Here is a 26074-nt window from a genome sequence, read left to right as displayed (position 1 = left end):
AAATTGTTATATATGTATGTGTGAAATTATTGCCATTCTACAAAGCCGCCACCATTCGCCCATGCATGAAGTATTGTTGGCACACCTGGGATGATGCATTTATTGTATTGTCGGGGTTATATAACCGTGTCTATGTATGTCTAGTGTATAGAATTTATATGTGTTTCTGTAATCGATGCTCGTGTATCGTCTAGTGGTTAGAATTATAAGTTACTTTTCTTTGTATTTGGGTGTGTCTACGTGTCGATCTGTTAGTGTATATTTTTCTATGTGTATGTAGGTGTTTTCACATATTAACGACAATAACAAACGGTACAATAACGGAAGTTTTTAACAATGACGAATAACACCCTTGTCTGCTTGACACCCGACATGGTTACATACCTTATTTATTGCATCCCTCTCTCCTGGTAGTAGGCATCTGAAAAAGAAGGGATCTTCTTCCAGATGGAACACCCAAAAAGCCGAGTTATTATTTCTAAGTCTTTATTTGCAACTCTTAACCTTCTTCCTTATATTTTCCTAAGTTGGTCCGTAGAGGCTTCCATTAGACCGCAGAGACAACTACTGTTTGCTAACTAATCCAGTGGCTAGCTAATTCCTAATTCGTCTCTACGACTTTCCGTTACAAACTGACTCTTAATTCTGATTTCTCCTAGCTTACGTGTACCTGCCATCAGCCAGAGTTGACAATCTTGTTTGTCACGCAAACCACATCATTGTTTACTAAACCAAATTCCAAACTTACTTTGTTTATGCGTTTCCTCTGATTATAGCATTTTTCCTTGAGCCATAATTCCCCAGTAAAATATTTAACATAAATATTTTAACTAACATTCTTTTCTTTTAAAACAAGTTTCTGAATATCTTTTCAGCCTAAATAATTTAACAATTAATCATAATAATCGTTCTGACCTTTGGAACTACTTGCCACAACATAACAGATACTACGCTGTGATCATAGCCAAAGGGTCACAATATAACACATCTACTATTAGTCTCACCCTTGGACAGGGTCCAAACAAGAGTCTCCAATATAATGGATTCCACACTGCCAACTAATCTCCACCCCCTGTTCCATCGCCACAATGTTACATCCATGTGCCTGTTTTAAAATTATTTTAATGGCGTGTACGCTGATGAACTCATCAAACTTGTTTAGTAACGAAATCACACCCCTTTACTATAGAGGTACTTAAATGCTGGAATGCATTCTACTCTAATAATTTCTTCTTTTGGATAGATGGACTTTGCAATTCCCTCCTTGTTATCTGCTTCCTTTACTGTACTGATATGTAGAAGTTTAAATGTAATGTAATCCGACATTTCGCTTATCCCTCCTAAACATGGAGCCAAATATGTCTGGATTATCGTTATCACATTTGGACTGGTGCATCTGCTACTAGTCTCTCATTCATGGACCGGGTTCAAAAGAAAATCGCCAAAACTGTCATCTAGGCTTCAACCTCTGTCCCATCAACGAAATGTTGCACCCCTCTCCGGTGCTACAAGTATTTTAATGGTGGATGCTCTGACGAACGACACATCCTTGTATTCCCTCGACGTAAATACCCCCGACAATTAGCAAAGTCTCACCCCTACAAAATAGAGATCCCTAGATGTAAGAAGGCTTTTTACTCTAATAGTTTATTCTCCAGAACTGAACTGCTAGACGCCGGACTTCCCTTCCGGGTTTCTGTTTTCCCAAATGTACTGACATGCAGAAGTTCAAATGTAATGTGAACAGACATCTTGCTTCTCAGCTCACTACATTGTATCCCTGCAAATTATGTCCCCGATAGTAGCCCCTTACATCAAAGTAGCACTGTGCCTTTTTTGGGTGATAATGGAAAAAAAATCTTTATGTCCAAGTGAACCTGATTACAAACAAACTCACCTGTATCCTAACATGCGACAGACAATGCCAGCTTCTCTTTCATCCCATTGGAAGTCGCAAATAGTCCACCATGTACCGTTGTGCATCACTCGTACGATTCCTTCGGATTTGACCTTACCATTAATTAAACTGACTGACACTAGAAAAGAGATGAAAAAAATGAAAATAAGAAACTGTGAAAGAAAGAGAGGAGGAAAGAGCGATAGAGTGAAAGAGAGAAAGAGAAAGGTGGACATTCGCACAGAGTTCGACGGAGTGACCACAATGAGTTAATAGAGTGCATTTGGAGTTTATCGTATATCAGATGTCAAGGCTGGAAAAGGTCTTCCTAGCAGCTCCTGTCCAGATGTGACAGAAATACCCCATCCTTGGATATACCTGGCACATATATAGGTAGAGAATTGCATCAGCAGCTAGATAGTTACTGGATCGATAGAAGGATCCCATCATTCTTCCAGCGACCTTGACAACGGATTTGATGTACGTATTCTATTTCAGATCAGAAGTAAAGCTCAAGCTCAGAAAAGATTTACAGGCATAGTAATACGCGGTAAAATATATGGTAAAATGTATATAGTAATACGTGGTAAATATGTGGTAAAACGTATATAGTAATAAGTGGTAAAATATATAGTAAAACGTATATAGTAATAAGTGGTAAAATATATAGTAAAATGTATATAGTAATACGCGGTAAAATATATGGTAAAATGTATATAGTAATAAGTGGTAAAATATATGGTAAAATGTATATAGTAATAAGTGGTAAAATATATGGTAAAATGTATATAGTAATAAGTGGTAAAATATATGGTAAAATGTATATAATAATAAGTGGTAAAATATATGGTAAAATGTATATAGTAATAAGCGGTAAAATATGTGGTAAAATGTATATAGTAATAAGTGGTAAAATATATAGTAAAATGTATATAGTAATACGTGGTAAAATATATAGTAAAATGTATATAGTAATAAGTGGTAAAATATATAGTAAAATGTATATAGTAATAAGCGGTAAAATATGTGGTAAAATGTATATAGTAATAAGTGGTAAAATATGTGGTAAAATGTATATAGTAATAAGTGGTAAAATATGTGGTAAAATGTATATAGTAATAAGCGGTAAAATATATAGTAAAATGTATATAGTAATAAGTGGTAAAATATATAGTAAAATGTATATAGTAATAAGTGGTAAAATATGTGGTAAAATATATATAGTAATAAGCGGTAAAATATATAGTAAAATGTATATAGTAATAAGTGGTAAAATATATAGTAAAACGTATATAGTAATAAGTGGTAAAATATATGGTAAAATGTATATAGTAATAAGCGGTAAAATATATAGTAAAATGTATATAGTAATAAGTGGTAAAATATATAGTAAAATGTATATAGTAATAAGTGGTAAAATATATAGTAAAATGTATATAGTAATAAGTGGTAAAATATATAGTAAAATGTATATAGTAATAAGTGGTAAAATATATGGTAAAACGTATATAGTAATAAGTGGCAAAATATATAGTAAAATGTATATAGTAATAAGTAGTAATATATAGTGTAACGTGATGTCGCAGAGACAAACAAACAAAAATAAATAAAATCCGGGTCGGTATTATTTTTATTTATTTATTTATTTATTTTAACTCGAGTCATTTATTAGCATTTTCTTTTCCTCATCTCGGAACCACTTAAAAAGTCTCTTGCTGTCACATGCCCATGTCATATGACGTGTTCCTCTTTCTTATGGCCGCACGCTGGCCACAACCAGCCCATTCTTGCCTTCACATTTTCACGTCCATTTCCTTCGGCGCCGGCTTTGTTTTAACTTAAAAATACGGTTAGAATCTTTAAGATCATTTCATAAAGGATGAATGTTTGGCTGCCAGTGGAATGCTCCATTCTCGGCTTGAATAAAATAAGAACAAAAACTCAATTTATATTTTCAAAAAGATTCCATAATAAATAATTGTCGCCCGCCAAATTGAATAAAAAAGAAAACAAAAAAGAAAAAGAAAAAGAAAAAGAGTTAGCTTACGAATTGTTTTCTTTAACTTTTTCAAAGCAAACTAATGAAAATAATTCTTGTCTGCAAATGAAATATCGGATTTGCATTGAATTTAACCCATAGTCATTTGATAGCAATTAAGTAATTCCAGTAAGGATGTTGCCCGGAATATAACGATGATCAGCGAATGTTTAGGACTCCCATATTTTTATTGTTATCGAATCGGTGAAATTGTCTATTTTTCAATTAAACCGATTGACTGCCTACTCTAGTTAGGGACTCATTGTGGTTCACAAGAAGGAAGCTTCATATGCATCTCTGTAGTGACTTAGTCCGCAATACAGTGTAATCTATATTGTTCGTAGAGAAGCTATTGTTGATTAAAAAAATGTATATTAATATATAACGGCTTGAATAAAGTTTAAAATGGAAAAAGTCAAGTCTCATGGTCCAATTGTGCTTTAAACAGAAAATTTATTTCGAACGCACCTCTGTCATATCAAAGAACTTTCTGTGCCTTATATATGCCAGCGCTTTCCGCTTGTGTAGTGATAAAACTTCTCAAATGCACTTGTGACATTGGGTGTATAAGATTTTAACTTTAGTCAAAAATCACCTGTTCCTTCTTTCCTCAGATTTTATCGATTATCAATACTTATCGAAGACATTTCGATACGAAACCTATCTAAGAACACTGACAGATGCATAAAGTACATTTGTTTGAAATTTCATAAAAATCGGCCCAGTCGTTGCGGAACTAAAGGGAACAAACTCACACACACAGATGAAGTTCCTTTTATATAAGAGTAGAAATTCCTTAGAATTTAATTTCACTTTAAAATATCTGAATCAAAAGATGTAATGGATTTTGATTAAAAAATGTATGATGAATTTAAATAACCAAAGTCCTCATTCATTTGTGATTTTATTTTCAATTAAAAACAATGAAGTTTATATTGACGAAAGCACGAATACACAGGGGGCTGATGGTAGCTCAATGGTAACCGACACGGACTGACAATATGAGTGTGCCAATTTCGAATCCAGGTCGTTCCACACAAACACTTTCACTTATGGATGTGTGTAACCTTCAAGTAGTTTCTTCCGTAAGTACACAATGTTATGTAAAAAGGGTCAGACCCTAGTAAGTAAAAGAGCAAACTAGATAAGTTGAAAAGATTAGAATCGAACCCAGTAAGAAAAGTAAAAAAAAAAAAATCCTAGGAATGCAGAACGATTGTTAATTCTTTTATAAATAACTGGATATTAAATATGTCAGTTAAAAGAATGGACAATACGAGTTTAGAAATAATGATTAACAAATAGGTTAAATGATACAGTTTACTTTAGAAATTTCTTTGTTTACCAGAGGATTGTAGATGCATGTGCAAAGAGCACGTGTAATGTTAAACGTGAGGGAGTCACCTCTGATTTCATCAAGGCTTCTGATTTCATCAAGAAAAGAGGATTTCCAATATATTGAGACAGGGTTCGAAGTTAGTGACGGTCATAGACAGTCAGAGAGTCAGGTCGGCCAGACTGTGAGCTGACACTTTCTTGGAGGCGAGAGGGGGGAAGATATAACAATGTAATCGTAAAGCTTGAATCCCTGACCATCATCATATTTTTAAACTGTTGTCTTCGTCTGTCGCCATTTCACCAAAAGGAAAAGGTAAATTTGTTTTGTCTATCATATTGTAAACGAACTTTGTATAACGCCCTTTCAAATTATTATGTGTACCCTCCGACATCATCAATAAGGTACCCCGCCCTTGAAAGAACTCTGTCCCGTTCCCATCATCATAAGTGAAGTATCTCCCCTCTATCGGTGTTAACAAGAATTGTATAAATGTCTCTCTCTGCTCTGTATTATAATATGAGGAAAGAATTATCGTCGCAGTCGTCGTCGTGGTATAAACAGTCTAGAAATGCCATTATCATTTCTGTATCATGTGAACCCCCGACTACACAACACAAAATATCCTTCTAGAAAGAATTCTTAACAGAAAGATATCAGGGAAACGAATGCCAACAGAATCATCATGAGTAATACTCAATAATAACAAACGTAAATAAACATGTAATTACTAAAATCTTTTAGTTGAGCAGCAAAAGACCAAAGATCGTTCACAGAAAAAAGTAAACAACCCGAAAAGCAAAGGACAAAAAATGTAACCATTTTAATGACTGTAAATTTTAGATACGGTATAAAAGTTTTAAATACGGCATAGTCACGTTTGACGCACCTGTTCCCGTCAAATCACCGAAGTTAAGTAACGTTGAGCCTGGCCAGTACCAGGTGGGTGACCATTTGGGAATTCCAGGTGTTGTATGTACCCTTCGCTTATCTCGGCATTGTTTCCAATCGTCCTGGACCTTTCCTTGCCACTGGGCTCAAGCCGTGCCGATTCAGGCGAGGTGTGGTTGGTAATTCCGTAACCCTTGCCTCACAATTACATGCGCAGCTGCCCCTACAGGGGGTGTCCTTTGTCTTTCGAGACTGAACGGAGGCATCGAAATTTTAGATGTAACCGTTTTGTAAGTTAAACAATGAGTCTTTCCAAATAATATACATTTTACGAGGTGCCTTCAATAAGTTTCCAGACTTTTTTTTTCATATAATCACTTTTATTGATTGTACACACATGAAACTTTAGTCCCCTTTGAAGTAATCTTCTTCGGCTGCAATGCATTTGTTGTAACGTCCCAACAAGTTCTGGAAAGTCCCATCGAAATCATCTTGTGTGAGCATGTCATTGATCCTCATCACAGCCTCATCTCCTTAATTGTCTCATAATGACAGTCTCAAAGGTTTTGCTTGAACATGAGAATAAACAAAACCACGGGGACTATAGGCCGAGTGAGGAACTGTGTTGATGCTTATTTGTGACAAGGATGGAGTTCTCTGAACACCTTTGAGATAAACTTTGCGCAAATTTTCCACATTTTCAGTTCCTCGCAAATGATAGCGTGTACAGTTCCTACATTAACATCAAACTGAGCACGTATTGTCTCTATAGATACATAACGGTCCTTATCCATGAATTTCTTTATTTGGCCAATCAACTCTGGTGTTCTGACTTCCTTACACTTCCCACAACTTTCATTATCACTCACAAACTCCCTGCCTTCCTTGAATCTCTTATGCCACTCAAAACCTGATTCTCGATTCATGTAAGCTGGCCTAAAAGCAATCCAAAACATTCGATGCGTTTCTGTGGGATTTTTTCTAAGTTTAAAACATAATTTTATTGCACATCGTCATTCTATAGTGCTCTCGCGTCCAGATTGCTTTTTTGAAATTCACCGACTGTGACAATAAGACTTTAGTAGGGTGTATTCCAATTCCTGCTGTAGCTGTTCATTTGAACCTGAAATCATAAAAAATGGTCAGTCATCTCGTAAGATGTATATCAATAACATACTGAATTTTCCAGAGTCTACGACCATTTTAAATGCCTGTTCAAAAACTTCTGGAAACTTATTTAAGACATCTCATATATATATATATATATATATATATATATATATATATATATATATATATATATATATATATATATATATATATATTATTGATACTCATAAAGTTAACGTGTTGTTCCACCATCTGGCATCAGCTTTGCTTTGATGAACTCTGACCTTTACGGAAAAACGTATTATTTTCGAGAGCGGGAAGAAGAGAGAAAAAGAGAAACAAGGGAATATATTGTCGACATTCTGATGAACATTTATTGGCACAAGTACATTTTACCGTGAGAGATCAGAAACAGCGAACGTCTTTTCCGCTTCCCTTTGTCACGATCAGATAAATGTTGGGTGGAGAGGCATACACACACACACACACACACACACACACACACACACACACACACACACACACACACACACACACACACACACACATATATATACATATATATATATGTATATATATACATATATATATGTATATATATATGCATATATATATAATTTAAAGGAGATTAGAACAATAGTCTAAAGAGCAGAATGTATTTTAATGTAATAGTAAAATTACTAATTTAATTAAAATACAGGAAAGAAAAAGTGCTCGTTGTAATTTAGATATATAATAAGCTCGATAGGTAAATATCCTAGAGCTAATTTAATATTCAGTAATGTGATTGATAATTTAAAATTAAAATTAAAATTAAATTAAAAATCCGTTTCACAAGAAGGAACAACAACAAAAACAATTTGATCAGTTGATTTTGTTGTTGTTCCTTCTTGTGAAACGGATTTTTAATTTAATTCTAATTTGAATTTTAAATTATCAATCACATTACTGAATATATATATATATATATATATATATATATATATATATATATATATATATATATATATATATATATACATAAATTTATTAGGGGTAAAAAGTTATATATGATTGATAAGAGAAGTCCTTGTAACTCGTGACGTCTTTCGACATCCTCCACAAGGGCGAATGATAGCATTTTGATTTTTAAAAAAGTTAGTAAAAGAGAAACATTCAAAATAAGGTGAAAATGAGAAAGGCATATTAACAATTACAATCCAAACAGGATTTAAGAAAAGGAACAAAAAGTTTAAGACGTGTAATTTTCTTTTTTAAACCAGAAATCCCGTTGAGAGTATTATTCTGGAGTGAGTGTATCTTTTTCGAAAATAGTAGAAAAGTTTATTAGGGGCATAAAATTTATATACTGCCTTTAACACATCAGAAAAAGCACCTATCAACCCCTCTCCCCCAAAATAAAATAAAATCTCTCTCTCTATTTTTTTTTTAATTCAATTTTCACCCCAAACAAGGCACAGTGCCACTTTGAAGCAGGGGGCTACTATCAGGGACTTAATTAACGGGGTCATTATGAAGGGAGATCAGTAGAAAGATGTTTGTTAACATTACACTTGAACTTCTGCATATCATTGCAGTTGGGAAAGCAGAATCCCGGAAGGGAGTTCCAAAGACCCGCAGTTCTGGAGAAGAAACTATTGGAGTAAAAGGCTTTCTTGCACCTAGGGATCTCTACTGTAAAGGGATGAGACTTAGTAGCTTGTCGGGTTTGTCGGGGGTAGTTACGTCGGGGAGGTACAAGTGTTTGCAGTTCGTCAGAGCATTCACCATTAAAGTATTTGTAGAACAGGCAGAGGGATGCAACATCTCGTCGATGGGACAGAGGCTGAAGCCTAGATGACAGTTCAGGACCTATGAGGTTGGCGACTCTCTTTTGAACCCTGTCCAGGAGCGAGAGACAAGCAGCAGATGCACCAGCCCAGATGTGACAACAGTACTCCATACATGGGCGAATGGTTGCCTTATAGAGGTATAGGATACTGTCAGGCGTAAGTAGTTTTCTAGCACGGTTGAGGGAGCCAACCTTCCTTGCAGCAGCCTTGGCAATGCTCTCAATGTATCTATTCCAGTTCATATTCCCTGTAAACGTTAGGCCGAGGAGTTTAAAAGAAGTACTTTCAGGCAATGTGTTCTTGGTCATTGCTATTGGTGGTAGAGAACGTTTCTTGTAGTTATTGAAGGAAACAAGCTTAGTCTTAGTAGCATTGAATGTGACCAACCATTTTTGTCCCCATTCCATTACGGATTGGAGGTCATCCTCTAGTGTTTCTGCCATTTCCTTGGATATGTATAAGCATAATTACAAAATTCGAAAATTGGGATATAAGTTGCGATTACCTTTCATTTTAATTTTAATACTCCATGTTTAAATTTGTTATTTATTAGTTGTATTGTCCGTTGGATATACATCATAAATTAAAAGGATCCGTATTAATAAAAGTGAAATATAATTGAAAAAAAATATTTCCATGCACACAAATATATATACCTACAATGTTGAGTCTTTTCTTGCTCTAACATTGATATTAAAAGTTTTCTTTTTCTATTTTAAACAATTATTAAAACGGACTTCGTAATATATTCAGTCATGAATATGCGAGAAACTACATGAAATTTAACTAATTTGCATATTCATTTTAAAAACGAATGTTATTAATTATTCATTTTTTATTGTTTCTTATTAGACGATTATGTTCATTTAGCTATTATGCTAAATTATATTTATGCATATTTTCTACATTCTGCATAATTGAGCAGAATTTAAAATTGAAACGTTCTACCACACGGAAATATTCTCTCTCTATCTCTCTCTCCTCTCTCTCTCTCTCTCTCTCTATATATATATATATATATATATATATATACATACACACACACACACACACACACACATATATATATATATATATATATATATATATAAAACAAATAAATTACAAAAGTCTATATTCCAAATTTCAATATGTTGACGATCTTACAATTTATCCTTTAATTACGTTGAAATTATCAATTCTTGACAGTATCTGTTTTATAGTGCAAAATCATTCATTTAATTATTATATCTTTAAATGAATCTATTCTGCCCTTAACTTTTCAGAAGAAATAGCAACTATCAATCCATTAAAATAAAATAAAATGTATTTGGGCATGATTACAAAACCCGAAAATTGGAAACCAAGTTGCAATTAGGAAAAGGCGACGGCAATGTTTGCATATAAAAACCTACATTTGTAGATTAAAAAAGTTAAAAAAAAAATATATGCGGATGGGAATGACTCAGAGATTAAGGAATGAGACTGGAGAGTTTTAAGTTTTGGTTTCAATTCTAGCCGATTTTTTTTGGATTTTTCGGAATCGCTACTATATATTGGGTACAATATAATAATCGATAGAGAATGTAATTTACAATAATAAATAAGAAATATGCATAAATTATCATATATAAACATATATGCATGTGTGTATTAATTAAGTTCTAATCTATTCAAATAAAATATTTTTCAAGGTGCTAAATACGTATATATATATTTATTTATATAGCTAATGTGTTTCTATAATTTAATTACTTGAGGCAGTGATTATGTATGAATAAATAACAAAGTACACATTTAGATAGCTCAACAAGAGCCATGACAGTCAGAGAACTGCTCAGTTGGTAGAGTGCTTGCCTTGCATGCAAGAGGCTCGGGTTTCGAATCCTGAGTTCGGATGTGTCTAACTGATGAGCCCAAATGAGGGCGAAACTCGAGTCTTGGACTTCCGGTTCTCTGACTGTCATGGCTCTTGTGAGCTGCGACGTTGTTTGGCTGTGGAATTATATATATATATATATATATATATATATATATATATATATATATATATATATATATATATATATATATATATATACAGTGCCACGCAAAAGTATTGGATACATTACATTTTTCTTCATAAATTTAATTAGGGTTCAAGATTTTACCTAAAATTTGGTCAGTATATTCCTATTATTATTCTAAATTATATTTGGAGTATTAATTACAAAATCAAAGTTTAGAAAGTTTATATTTAAGGAAAATATGAATTGACAAACGCAAAAATATTGGATACACTTTAAAACATTCTTTTTCTGAAATAAATTTAAATAACTTTTGCTTAGCGTGTTGCAATAATGCGAACGAGTTATCACTGACCAATCAGAGAGCTTTATATTAAAATAATTTTATAACATTCTTCCAGTTTGGGCTCACTCCTTCAAAGTCAACCAGTTCATTTATAAAAATTCCTAAAACTAAAGAGTTGTCAATAGAAATTCGTAAAAAAATCATTGATAAGCACAAAGAAGGAAAAGGGTATCGAATAATATCAAGGGAACTTAATCTACCACTTAGTACAGTTAGAAACGTTATTAGAAAGTTTAAAAACCCTGGTGAAGCTGTTGCAAATCTTCCAAGATGTGTTCGGCCAAGGAAATTAAACGAAAAAAAAAAATCAAGGTGGGTAAGCATAAAAGTACAAAGAAACCCTTTTCTTACTCGTGGTGAAATTCAAACCGACCTCAGAGAAGCTGGGATTAATGTGAGCAAGGATACAATCAGTAGAGCTCTAAGTTGTGCAGGTTTTGTATCAAGGTCCCCAAGAAAAGTTCCATTATTGAAGCTTAAACATGTCAGATCACGTTTGAATTATGTTAAAACATATGGGGAACAACCCCAAGAATTTTCGAACAAGGTAATCTGGTCAGACGAAACAAAAATCGAAATCTTTGGAATAAACACAGCAACACATGTATGGCGTAAAAATGGCACCGCCTATAACAAAAAGAATACCATCCCTACGGAAAGGTTTGGCGGTGGTTCGATTATCGTATGGGGGTGCTTTTCATCCAAAGGTACTGATGGACTAGAAATCCTCAATGGTGGAATGAATGAACGTATGTACAGGGAGATTTTTGAGAAAAACCTCCAGAAATTTGCTGATTTATTGGGACATAATAAAAATTTCGTGTTTCAGCAGGATAATGATCCCAAGCATACTGCTAAACTAACCAAAGAATGACTTAGAAATAACAGAATTGACGTTCTTATTTGGCCCAGTCAGTCTCCAGACCTCAACCCAATTGAAAATTTGTGGAAAATATTGAAGATCAATGTTCACAAGAGGAATCCACAAAATATTCAACAACTAGAACAGTTCTGCAAAGAAGTATGGCGCAAAATACCTGCATATCTTTGCAAAAAAATATGTGTGCAACTATAGAAAGCGATTGGAAGCTGTTGAACGCAATAAAGGCTATGCAACCAAATATTAAATCAATGTATCCAATACTTTTGCGTTAGTTAATTTATATTTTTCCTTTAATGTAAATTTTCTAAACTTTAATTTTGTAATTACCCCCCCCCCAAAAAAAAAAATATTAGATAGAATAGTAATAGGAATATACTGGCCAAATTTTAGGTAAAATCTTGAATCCTGATTAAAGTTATGAAGAAAAATGTAATGTATCCAATACTTTTGCGTGGCACTATATATATATATATATATATATATATATATATATATATATATATATATATATATATATATATATGTATGTGCCAGGACTCTTTTTAGTACTAGTACATCTTTTAAACTATACAAAAATGGAACTGTTTTTACCCTAATCTAACCATAAACTAAACTAACCTTGAATTACCCTACGATAATCTTAATCTAATCCTAACCGAGTCGGTTTTTGTCTGCTTCAAAAACTGTACCAGTACCGTTTTTTTTCGTGTTATTTGGATTCTTCGGACTATTGTTTCATCTTGAGTGTTGTTTTTACAACATTTTAGTCAATGTAATCTCCAACCTTCTTATGTATGTATCTTGTTGAACTCGGGAATCTTTCTGTTAAACTCGGGAATCTTTCTGTTGACGTCGACAATGTGCACGGAATTTCAAACGAAAAGTCCGTATTTAATCCATGGGAGTAACATGCTATTAGTTATGACTTTGGAGATATCCGAAGTAATTCGAAATTGTATTTGGAGTGTAGCATTGAGGATTGAACTTTCAACCTCCAGAAGAGTGTAACTCGAAACTGAATTTTTTTCAAGTACTTTATCCACTACGCGACGGGTCCTTATGCACGGAATTTATATCGTCAGAGTATAGACGAGAACATTAGTCTGAAGATTCTAAATAATACAAACAATCAATCCGCATCAAAAAAATTCAGAAAGATGATACCATTATATTGTTTTCGTTTGGATTTTAATCATGAAGTTCCATACCTTTTTATTTTATTAATTTCTAACCAGAAAACGTTTTTAACAGTATTTTGGCCAGCCGTTGCATGTCGGTCAAGCTTTCCATTTTTTTTTTTCAAATCAGTTTTTTTTTGTTGTACTTTAAGCGAATTACAGTATTGTTTAACATTGAGAGTAATTGAAAAAAAAAAACTTGTTTACAATTAAGACATAAGCAAAGTGACATGAAGTTGAAAAACGTGAATTGCAACAGATAGGCGAGATGGTTTCTGAATTCATTCTTTTGCGGACTGTTAAGATTATCTTTATTATTGTGGTTGTTTCACCATATTTCAGTCAACTCCAGATGGTTAGTTGGGCAAAACGCAGTGAGAAAACAAGCATGGAAGGCATTAATTACTAAGGATACAGTTTAAAAACGCAGCATCCCATTGCGATAAATCATCTGGAGAAGGTCAGAGGATAAGTTGGCCGAAACGTGGTGAAATAACAACAACAACAATAAAGATGAGGATAGCAGTCCACAATAGAATGAGTACCACACTTATGAAGCTCCTATCTCAAATGATTATATATATATATATATATATATATATATATATATATATATATATATATATATATATAGTAGAAAAAGTACACGTTGTTGACTGGGTTCAAAAACAGCCTACAGAGAATGGACTCTGATTTATGAAAGTATGATAGGTTATGAAAAGGAAGGGTTGTAAGGAGATAGCTTCGAATTTGGGGGTATCAAAACCAAAGCAAAATATGATGAAAGTAAAAATAAAATAGATAAACCCCATAATTTATTATACCATACCTGTTCACACTGAAACACTTATCATAATATTCTATGGATCTATATTAAAAAACCTTGTTAAACTTTGTGACATATTTCCATTCTATGGAGGTCAGGTGCGAACGAACACCCCATAATTTTATTATACCATATTTCTTCAAACTGAAACATAATTATCAAAGTATACTTACGCAAATAGATATGAAAAGTCTTTATTAAAGTTTGTGCCTATTTCCATGGAGTACAGGCGCGAACGCAGACCCAACAATTTTATTATACCATCCCTATTTAAGTTAAAACATACTTATCAAAGTATTATTATATACATCTATATCAAAAACACTTGTAAACTTTTTTTTTAAATTTTTAAATTTTTTATTTCCATACTTTGTGGACCAGGCGCGTACACAGACCCCACAATTTTAATGAACCACCGTTCTGCCAGATTAAACATACCAATCCTGTGTCTCGATACATCTTCTATCATTATATGTAATCAGTTTTTTTAAAATAGTCAACCAAATAGGAGCCTATTCGTGACCACACACACACACACACACACACACACACACACACACACAGCTTTATATTAATATATATATATAGTGTTTTATGATAAACAACTGATGATCCGTTAAATTAGCATTAAGACTATTTTGAATTTATTAGAGCAAGTTAATGCAGCGATTGCAGGTAATGTATGACTTACTGACTGAATAATTTTCCAACAAATAATAAAAATATAAAAATTAAATAAGTTTTTTAAATATAGTTTTAAAGGGGAAAAACTTTCACGACTATATATACATATATACATATATATATATATATATATAGATATACATATAGATATGTATATATATATATATATATATAAATATATATATAGTAAGCTATAAAATTATAGGAATATATATATGTAAAGTTTATTGTTATATATATATATATATATATATATATATAAATATATATATATATATAGTAAGTTATAAAATGTATATGGCGATTAAGCTACACTGAATATTCCGCGTTTCGTCCACTCTAGGATACTTCAGGCTTAGGCACATAAGCCTGAAGTATCCTAGAGTGGACGAAACGCGGAATATTCAGTGTAGCTTAATCGCCATATAAATTTTATAACTTACTAACTTGCTCTACCTAAGTATTGAGCACTTTTAAAGTAAATACTTAAAGTTTACGCATAAATTTATACATTCGTATATTAATTTTATGTGAGTAAATGAAGTAGTTATATATAAATATATATATATATATATATATATATATATATATATATATATATATATATATATATAAGCAGGGCAAGCGGACGTTACTCGGGATTGAATGATTATCAGCAAATGTTTCACACTCCCATATTTCTTTATTGTTATCGAAATCGATGAAATCGTCTATGTTTCAATCAAATCCTTTGATTGCCTGCTTTATTTGAGGACACATCGCCATTCACCGGGAGGAAGCTGCACATGTTTCTCCATAGTGATTTAGTCTACAAAAGATTTCAGTTTATATTGCACTGTAGAGAACCTATTGTTGATTTCATAAAAATATTTTTTATATAAAATAAAATACGCATCAAGTGCGCTTTAAAGCCAAATCACAACGTAATATTAGGAAAATAAACAGATATATTACTTGTTTGAAATTTCAAACAAGTAAAATATTTGTTCATTTTCCTAATATTACGTTGTGATTTGGCTTTCAAGCGCACTTGATGCGTATTTTATTTTATTCAAATTAAAACAACGTTTCTATTGATCTCTCATTCTTGACGTTATTTTTTTTATATATAACGGCTTAAATTAGTTTAAAATGCAAACGTCAAGTATCATGCTTCAATTGTGCTCTAAACAGAAATATTCATTTCGAACGCGCCCCTGTCACATCTAAGAACATACTATTGATTTTATATACCTGACCTTATTGCTTTTGCGGTAATAAAACTCCTCAAATGCACCTGTGATGTTAGGCTGTGTAGAGTGTAAACTTTTGTCAAAATTTCCTATTCTTCTTTAATCGGATTAATCGATGATCAATACTTATCGAATACATTCCGATAAAAAAGCCCATCTCAACACTGCCAGATACATAAATTACATTTGTGTAAAATTTCATAAAAATTAATTCGGCCGTTTCGGAGTAAGTATGGAACGAACTCACATACACACACAAACAAAAAGATCATTTTATATAATAGTAGAAATATTAATGCGTAACTGTGCATCACACGGATACCATAATACTTAATTCGTTGCACCTTATCATAACAAAGGGCCATACAAAATTTCAACTAGATCTGCTCAGTAATTACCGAGAAAAAGTGAGAGTAAATGTGGTATTGTGACAATTATCCTTATTAATCCATAAATGTGAATCAAACAGATACCATAATACTTACTTCGCCGCACCTTATGATAACAAAGGTCTGTACAACATTTCAGCCAGGTCGGTCCAATAATTTCCGAGAAAAAGTAGAACGGACAGACAAACAGACAGACAGGTATAATAAGAGAAATATCATGTAGATATTTTAATTATGCTGATACTATAACATGGTCTTGTTTGATATTTTTAGGCAACGTACTCTGCCTACGTAACGGATATATCTGAGCGATCTTGTAAAAATTAGATGTGACAGGTAAATACTAGAGCTATGACAACAGCATATTCTTCTGATTGTTTTGACTCTCGAGTATATATCCGACACAAGACACAGTTAATCAACCGAGAACCACATTACTCTATATAAAAGCATATAAGATATAAACAGATACACACTCGAGAGTCAAAACAATGAAAAGAATATGCGGTTGTCCTAGCGCTAGTGATAACGTATGTACGGAATAAAATGTATTAACGTATTAGTATATAGAATTGTTTATCTTAGCGATATCAGATTAGTCAGTAATCATTTATATATTAATAGGATGTGTTTTATTTATTTTGTGTGTCACGCTTGCATTTAGTGACTGTTGTTTTATTGTTATGGACTTCTATTTCTTGCAATAAATAATTTTACCTAGAATTCTTCATAAGTTTTGGTTTCGGTTTCGATTATAGCTGATGCGACTTAAATCATCTATTTTTTTATAAATAATTTTACCAAGAATTTTTAATAAGTTTTGGTTTCGGTTATATCTGATATAATATATAATATATTTCGGTTTCGACCCTGGCTTGTGGCTTGAGGTAGTTGCTTTTCTAGCTGCACTGATGAACTGTGAAACAGCGAAACAGTACTGTATGTGGATGACTATAATGATCCCTCTCTGGGGTTGAGCATATTGGGAAGTGATATACAAATTACCATTAGTGTATTAAGCGATGCTCTTTATGTAAACAAACTGGGCTTAGGTATTTGGAGAATGTCAAAACATTGTTAATTCACTGCCCGCATAGCAGCACCGAATAGCGCAACGGTTAAAAGCTCCACCTGTCGTTTGAGCGGTCGGGTTTCGATCCTGCCTTGAGGTAGTTTCTGGTCTAGTCGCACTGATGGGCTGTGAAACAGCGAAACAGTACTGTATGTAGATAACTATATATATATATGTGTATATATATATATATATATATATATATATATATATATATATATATATATATATATATATTTGATATATGTTTTTTTTCATAAGTTTTAGTTTCAGTTTAGATTTAAGCTGATGCACCCGAGTCATATGGATATATATTTTTTATTATTCAAATCGCAACTTTATAATATATAGAAATCGATAGAACATTAAATGTATAATGATATATACGAAATCTGCAAGAATTAAAATATATTTAAGCGTACTTTACGACCAGGCTACGTCGGGCGGCCCTGCTAGCTTGGATAAATACTTTTGCAGACTTAACCAAAGATCTATAATAATAGCAGAGCGTCTTCATTTATGCTGAGCATCTACAGAATGACAACATCAATATATTACATATGAATGAGTTCAGTGTGGAATTTCAACAGGTCCCGCTAATTATTATAAAGAAAATAATATGTGTGATAGGTGATCGCGTATATGTGAACATAAATTGCATTAGGCTATCTCTATCTTTAAAAGTCACTGTGTGTGTGAGAGTTCCTTCCTTATAGGTTGCGAAACGGCTGAGCCTATCCATTGCAAATTTCACACAAAGCTAATTTATATGTCTGGCAGTGTTCTTAGATATGTTTTGTACAGAAATTCACCCGGTAAGTATCGAAAATCGAAAAATATTTACAAAAAACATCTTAAAAATTGTCTTTCTTTCTTATAAATAAAAAAGAATCATTTTTACAGGGGAATATTTTCCGATACACCGTGAAAGGAGATAAGAAAATTTCAGCAAATCATTTCTTCTTAAAAAAACAGATTTATTATAATTTAGAGATATAACTTAGTGGTTGAGCATTCGACTAATTTTTCTTATTAATGAGTTCAATTTACGATAAAAGAAGAAGAACCATTTAAAATCGCCGCAAATCATTTCTTCGTTTTCATATTTTAAAACCAAACATTAATCAGAAGTGACTTTTCCAGGGAATTCATCGTCAAGCCCAAATATCAGCTGACCTGATATTGTAAACAAACACAGACGGAATTTGATGATATAATTATTATTTTTTATTTCTTTTCGAATTAATCCACCGGGCAAATTATTTCTCATAATATATAATATTTAATAGAGGAGTAATTCTATGATTATACATATGCAATTTGCATAAATTAAAATATCATGTTTAAGCGTATTGTACGACCATGCGACGCTAGGCTACCAACTAGTTAGAATTTTAGCCTGGGACAAATTTATTTTTGTAAACGAAGGCAATCTTGGAGAGATGCAACGCTAAAATTAGAACAAAGGCGGATTTTTTCGTTTCTTTTGAAGACAATAATGGATAGAATGAACGAAAGAAAGCGAAAAAACAAAGTTATAAACTGACGTGGAAACAAAAGCGAAAAAGAAAAATGGTGGACTCACTTTCGGTGGGAATGTCGACTGTTGCTGCGAGCGAGGAAGCTACCACGGTCGTAAACCCGCTGGAGAGATGGAAAAAGACGAGTGGAACAAAGTTAATCCATAACATGGCGTCCTTTTCAAAAAAAGAAAAACAAACAAACAACAACAACAACAACAACAACAAAAGTAGAAGAGAAGGAGAGACAGACAGAAAGACTGATAGACGGGGAAAAAAAGAAAAAAATCAAAGCAAAAAAAAAAAAAAAGAAAAAAAGAAAAATTAGTTTCTGTTCCAGAGCTATTTTGGTTGCATTTTGTTTGTTGTTGCTGTATTCTTGTTAAGTATTATTGTACGAAAAACGTGTAAACCGAAAACCCTAACATCGCTTTTTTTCTCGGGTTGTCAGTAATAAACACAAATATTCTGCCTGTTATTTTTTTGGGGGTGGGGGTGGGGGTGTAAAGGTGAAGGGTGGGGAGACGGGTAAGGGATGAGAAGCGACGGATGAAGTGGGAAGGGGTAGATGTCGGGTCGGAGCGGTGGAGGTTAATGTAACTAAAAGTGGTTATTATCGCGCCTGGGTGGAGAGAGCTTTGCTTTGGTGTAAAAAAATGTGCTGGAATAATGGGAGACATCGTAAAAGATGATGGGCGAGCAACAGGAAGAAGTTAATGAGAGAGAAAGAGGAGGGGAGAGAGAGAGAGCGGGAGAAAAAAGGGAGAGAGGAAGAGGTAGAGGTAGAAAGGAGAGAGAGAGAGAGAGAGAGAGCGAAAGGGAGATGGAAAGAAAAAGAGATTTACAAAAGGAGAAAATGAAAGAAACGTGATATCAAGAGAAAGATAGATGACGAGAGAGAGAGAGAGAGAGAAAGAGAGAGAGAGAGAGGGAGGGAGAGAGAGAAAGAGAGAGAGAGAGAGAGAGAGAGAGTATCCAACGACATCTATAATAATAAGGGAGACGTCTTTTAATAAAGAAATGTGTCGACTATAAGTTAGACGGATAAAGAATGGAATAGATAAAAAAGAATTCATATCAAGATAGATAGATATCAATATAAATATCAAAATAATTAGATATCAACTGTGATCGATATCAAAAGAAGTGGCATGAAAAGATATCAAGAGAGATGGACATCAAAAGATGGATATCAAGGCAAGAGAGATATCAAGAGAGATATAAATAATGGATATCAAGACAGACAGATATCAAGAGATATGGATATCAAAACATTTAAAAAAAGATATAGATATCAAGATATCCGACGATATCTATAATAATGGGAGAGACATCTATTAATAAAGAGATGTGTCGACTATGAGACTATGAGGGAGACGGATACAGAATGGAATAGATAAAAGAGGAATGCATATCAAGATAGTTGAATATCAATACAGATAGATATCAAGATAGCGAGACATTAAAAGCGATAGATATCAAAAGGTGGATGTCAAGACAAGAGAGATGTCAAGAGAAATGGATATCAAGTCAGATTTAAAAAGAGAGATAGATATCAAGACAGATATCAGGAAAGTCAGATATCAAGAGAGATGGATATGAAAAGATGGATATCAAGAAAAGATAGATATCAATAGAGAGGTATATTACGTTAGATATAACAATAGATAAACATCGAAACAAGAGTTGTACAAAGAAAAATGGATATCAAGATAAACAATTATTAAGGAATAAAGAATATAAAGACGAGAGATAAAGAATAGAATAGATCAAAACAATACATATCAATATATACAAATAACAAGGCAGATAGATACCAAGATATTTAGATATCAAGAGAGTTGGGTATCAAAAGATGGATATAAAAAAATGGATATAAAAAAATTGATATCAAAAGATGGATATAAAAAAGTAGATATCAAAAGATGGATATAAGAAATGGATATCAAAAGATGGATATCGAAAGATGCATATCAAAACATGGATAAAAAAAATGGATATAAAAAATTGATATCAAAAGATGGATATAAAAAAGTAGATATCAAAAGATGGATATCAAAAGATGGATATAAAAAATGGATATCAAAAGATGGATATCAAAAGATGCATATCAAAACATGGATATCAAAAAAATGGATATAAAAATTGATATCAAAAGATGAATATCAAAAGATGGATATAAAAATGGATATCAAAAGATGGATATAAAAATGGACATCAAAAGATGGATATAAAAAATAGATATAAAAAATTGATATCAAAAGATGGATATAAAAAGTAGATATCAAAAAATGGATATCAAAAGACGGATATAAAAAATTGATATCAAAAGATGGATATCAAAAGATGGATATAAAAATGGATATCAAAAGATGGATATAAAAAATGGATATAAAAAATTGATATCAAAAGATGGATATCAAAAAGTAGATATCAAAAAATGGATATCAAAAGATGGATATCAAAAGATGCATGTCAAAACATGGATATAAAAAAATGGATATAAAAAAATTGATATCAAAAGATGGATATCAAAAGATGGATATAAAAATGGATATCAAAAGATGGATATAAAAATGGATATTAAAAGATTTATATAAATAAATGGATATCAAAAGATGGATATGAAAAATTGATATAAAAATGGATAATAAAAAGATGGATATCAAAGGTGGATATCAATGCAATGGATATCAAAAGATGCTTATCAAGGCATATATCAAGAGAGATGAATATCAAGGCAGGTAGGCATGAGAATAGTAAGATATCAAGAAGAATGGATATAAAAATGGCTACGAAAGAAAGACATCGAGAGAGATGGATATCAATACAGATTTATAATAAGAGATGATATCAAGACAAAAAAGATATCAAGAGAAATGAATATCAAGATATATTTAAAAAGAGAGATAGATATCAAGATATACGATGATATCTATAATAATGAGAGAGTGTCGACTATTAGACTATGAGGGAGACGGATAAATAATGGAATAGATAAAAAAGAATGCATACCAAGATAAATAAATAACTAGACAGATTGATATCTAGATAGTAAGATATCAAGAGAGATGGATATAAAAAAGTTGGATATCAAAAGATGGATATCAAGCGATATGGATTTAAAGACAGATTTAAAAAAAATGGATATCAGGGAAAGACACATATCAAGATAAATGGATATCAAGATGTATGAAAAGGGAGATAGATATCAATATATAATATTAAGAGAGATATGCGATAAAAAAGATATATTGATTATGAGACGATAAGTGGGAGGGATAAATAATGCAATAAATAAAAAAGGAATGCAAATCAAATAAATAAATAAATAGATGATGGTTGGTTGGTTGTTTTTGTTTTACGGCATATCAACCCTTTTCGGGTTATTTAATGCCGAATCCAAATATTTTGAAGAAAAATTTCTTAATAAAATATATTTGTTGTTTTCAAGTCATATTCTATTTAACCCATAGTTGGGACCCTAACAGGTACTACCACTCCGGGTCAGAGTGGACCTGGGAGCAATGGCAATTAAAGGGTGGCTCCACACTCCCCAAAGCCCGCAAGCTGGGGCCTCACCACTGGATACAATTTAAGGTCATATCCAGGACCCGATTGAGGGACTTATACCCTCTGCAGGGGAGCAGTCGGCGTATTCTAATGCCCCACCGACAGAGCCAAATAAATAGATGGATATCAATACATATAGATATCAGGATAATAAAGAGCAATGGATATCAAAAGATAGGTATCAACATAAGACAGATATGAAGAGTTATGGATATCAAGACAAGATAGATGTCAAGAAAAATAGACATCAAAATAGATAAAAAGAGAAATTGATAGGTAAATGGAGAGATAGATATCAAGATAGATATAACAATAGACGCATATCAAGGCAAGATAAATGCCAAAAGAAATGAATATCAAGATAGTCAATGAACAATAGAGCACTTGTGCCCCCTCGACGTAAATACCTCCGACAAACCCGACAAGCAGCTAAATCCCACCCCTTCACAGTAGAGATCCTTAGATGCAAGAGAGCCTTCTACTCCAGTAGTTTCTTCCTCAGAACAGCTAGACTTTGGAATTCCCTTCCGGGTCCCTGCTTCCCCGACTCTACAGACATGCAGAACTTCAAGTGCAACGTGAACCGACATCTTGCTGCCCAACTTCCTACACAGTACCCCTGATGCTTATATCCCTGATAGTAGCCCTCTACAACAAAGTGGCAATGTGCCTTGTTTGGGGTGAAAATGTAATAAAAAAAAATTAAAATAAAATAGATCAACAGAAATGGATATCAAAGTAGATGCATCTCAAGACAGGATAGTTAGATATGAAGAAAAATTTCTTCCCCAGAACAGCTAGACTTTGGAATTCCCTTCCGGGTCCCTGCTTCCCCGACTCTACAGACATGCAGAACTTAAAGTGCAACGTGAACCGACATCTTGCTGCCCAACTTCCTACACAGTACCCCTGATGCTTATATCCCTGATAGTAGCCCCCTACAACAAAGTGGCAATGTGCCTTGTTTGGGGTGAAAATGAAATAAAAAATAAAAATAAAAAAGATCAACAGAAATGCATATCAAAGTAGATGCATCTCAAGACAGGATAGTTAGATATGAAGAAAAATCGATATCAAAAGAGATGGTATAAAACAGATATTAGAAGAGATAATGTCAAGATAATTAAATATTAAGACAAATGGATATCAAGAAAAGTGGATATTAAGAGAGAGATGGATATACAAGGTAGTTAAATATTTAGATAATTGGATATCAAGGACGAGTGACATCAAGATATCAAAACCAATACCAATAAAAATGGAGATTAAAGTTGATATAAAAAGAAATGGATATCAAGGTAGATTGAAAGGGAAATAGATATCAAGGTAGATATTATAATAGGGCATATCAAGAAAAGACAAATGTCGAGAGAAATGCATATCAAAGCAGATGAATATTAAGACGGATAGATATCAGAATATTTAGATATCAAGAGAGATCGATATCAAAAGAAATGGTATCAAAACTGATATGGGAAAAGATATCAAGATAAATAAATATTAAGACAGCTGGATATCAATAGAGGATGGATAGCACGATAGTTAGATATCTAGAGAATTTTATATCAAGATCGTTGGCTTTCAAGAATTATGGATATTCCGATATCAAGAAAAATTCCAAGAGAAATGAATATCAATATGTTATGTAGTGTTATTATTAAAAGATGACGTATGTATTTGTATTGTTCTTTGTGAGAGTCTTACGAGAGATTAGTGTTGAGTAAGAGATGTTCATGTTGTAAGAAGAGATGAGAGATATTAACATGTATATATAAAGAGAGACATATAAATACACTTTGAGAGGTTGTTTGCTATCTAGATAGATAGACCGATAGTTTGACATTTATACTTTTGACAGTTCTGTGAACGGGAGTGTCTCTATAACATTTATACTCTGACACATATTTTAGATGATGATTTTATCAAGGTTCTTATAACATAAATGGACAATACCTTTTCTGTTGAATAACAACACGACGACGCAGATACAAAACACATGATGATAGGTTTATTTTTTCTTCGACCGGTCGAACATGATTTTATCTCAGGGATTCAAAGTTGTTACATGGTTATTTCTAAAAGCCTCTCACTTCTAGATGGTGCCTTGACTCTAACGGAGAATCGATCTGAACCTCTCTGCTTCTCTCCACTGACTGATTCCGATTCTCACTTATCTAACTAAATTCATAACTCATGACGTCATTGCACGACCGAGCACGTGTATATGAGACCCATGGCATGAATCCTTCTCTAACTTAATTTTACGTAACTCACTTTACAATAACATTTTCCATTCTCTTTGTTTCATAAAGGAATGTAACCTATTTGTTAATTCTGTAACCCAAATTTCTATTATGTTTTCTTTCTAAGAATGTAAATAGTTTCCATCCAAATTGTATTATTAAATATTTTAACAGAATCAACAATTTAACTGGACATTCCATTTATAATAACATTCTGTGTTTATTTTAACTTATGATTGGAATTCTCAATTCCAAGTATAACTTCGCAAGTTCGAATCCTTGACTATCCTATTTCATATTTACATTTAACTAATTCCCTATTTTTTTTACTTACATGAAAAGGGGACAGCCCTTTTCATGTAACAAATATAGATATCAAGAAAACATATATCAAGATAAATATAACAAAAGATGGATAGTATAATGATAAAGATATGAAAAAGAATCTTGTCAGCTGATGCCTACAGAGTGGAACGATAAAAGTGTCGCCCTAAAGAAAACAAAACTACAGCTTTATTTTAAAACGTTCATTGAAAACATCAACTAAGGCCACTTGTTTATTTAATAGACCTGGCATCTATTCAATGTAGAAACCTTCAGCCTCAATCACCGCCTCGATACGGATCCGGAGCTGGAAGCATACATTTTCCACAAGAGAGCTCGGCGAATACTCGGCGGATGGCAGCGACCAGGCTGGCTTTGCTATTGTGGAATGTCATGTTCTCAACGTATGACCAAACAAAGTAGTCCAGTGGGTTTAGGTCTGACGGGAGGGGCGGTGAGAGAAGCGTGGAAAGTCGTAGCACTTCTTTCTGAAGCCAAGCGTGGGTCTCTTTGGATTTGTGAGCCGGCGCCGAGTCCTCCTGCCACACCTAGGGTCTTCCATCGGCCACAGGATTGCACCAGGGGATCATCACACTCTTCAGCACACACAGGTACACTTTGGTGTTGACTTTCAAGCCGACTTCAAAGATGTGAGGTGGCATGATGTGGCCCTCACTTGAAACCACCTCAGAGATTATAACCGTGGCGGGAAACT

At 33.0% G+C, this 26074-nt stretch overlaps 1 protein-coding gene and 1 pseudogene across 1 annotated transcript in view; one reads left to right on the top strand and one right to left on the bottom strand.

The window, feature by feature from the left end:
* LOC145247990 (neurotrypsin-like) overlaps positions 1 to 19913 on the bottom strand; it is an 80047-nt gene extending 60134 nt beyond the window's left edge. Inside the window, exons 1-2 of the mRNA XM_080109656.1 lie at positions 19285 to 19913; positions 1898 to 2036 (exon numbers count right to left, since the gene is read on the bottom strand). Of these exons, the coding sequence (XP_079965782.1) occupies positions 1898 to 2036; positions 19285 to 19390 (245 nt within the window). The 5' untranslated portion in view covers positions 19391 to 19913. The remainder of the gene's footprint in view (positions 1 to 1897; positions 2037 to 19284) is intronic.
* LOC145248429 (5S ribosomal RNA) lies at positions 6133 to 6250 on the top strand (annotated as a pseudogene).
* Positions 19914 to 26074: the final 6161 nt, after the last annotated feature.

The sequence above is a fragment of the Euprymna scolopes genome, chromosome 26, assembly GCF_053919585.1.
Source record: "Euprymna scolopes isolate OS-2025 chromosome 26, ASM5391958v1, whole genome shotgun sequence".
Lineage (NCBI taxonomy): Eukaryota > Metazoa > Mollusca > Cephalopoda > Sepiida > Sepiolidae > Euprymna > Euprymna scolopes.
The sequence above is the reverse complement of the archived record's forward strand: the minus strand, read 5'-3'. Positions and strand labels throughout refer to the sequence as shown.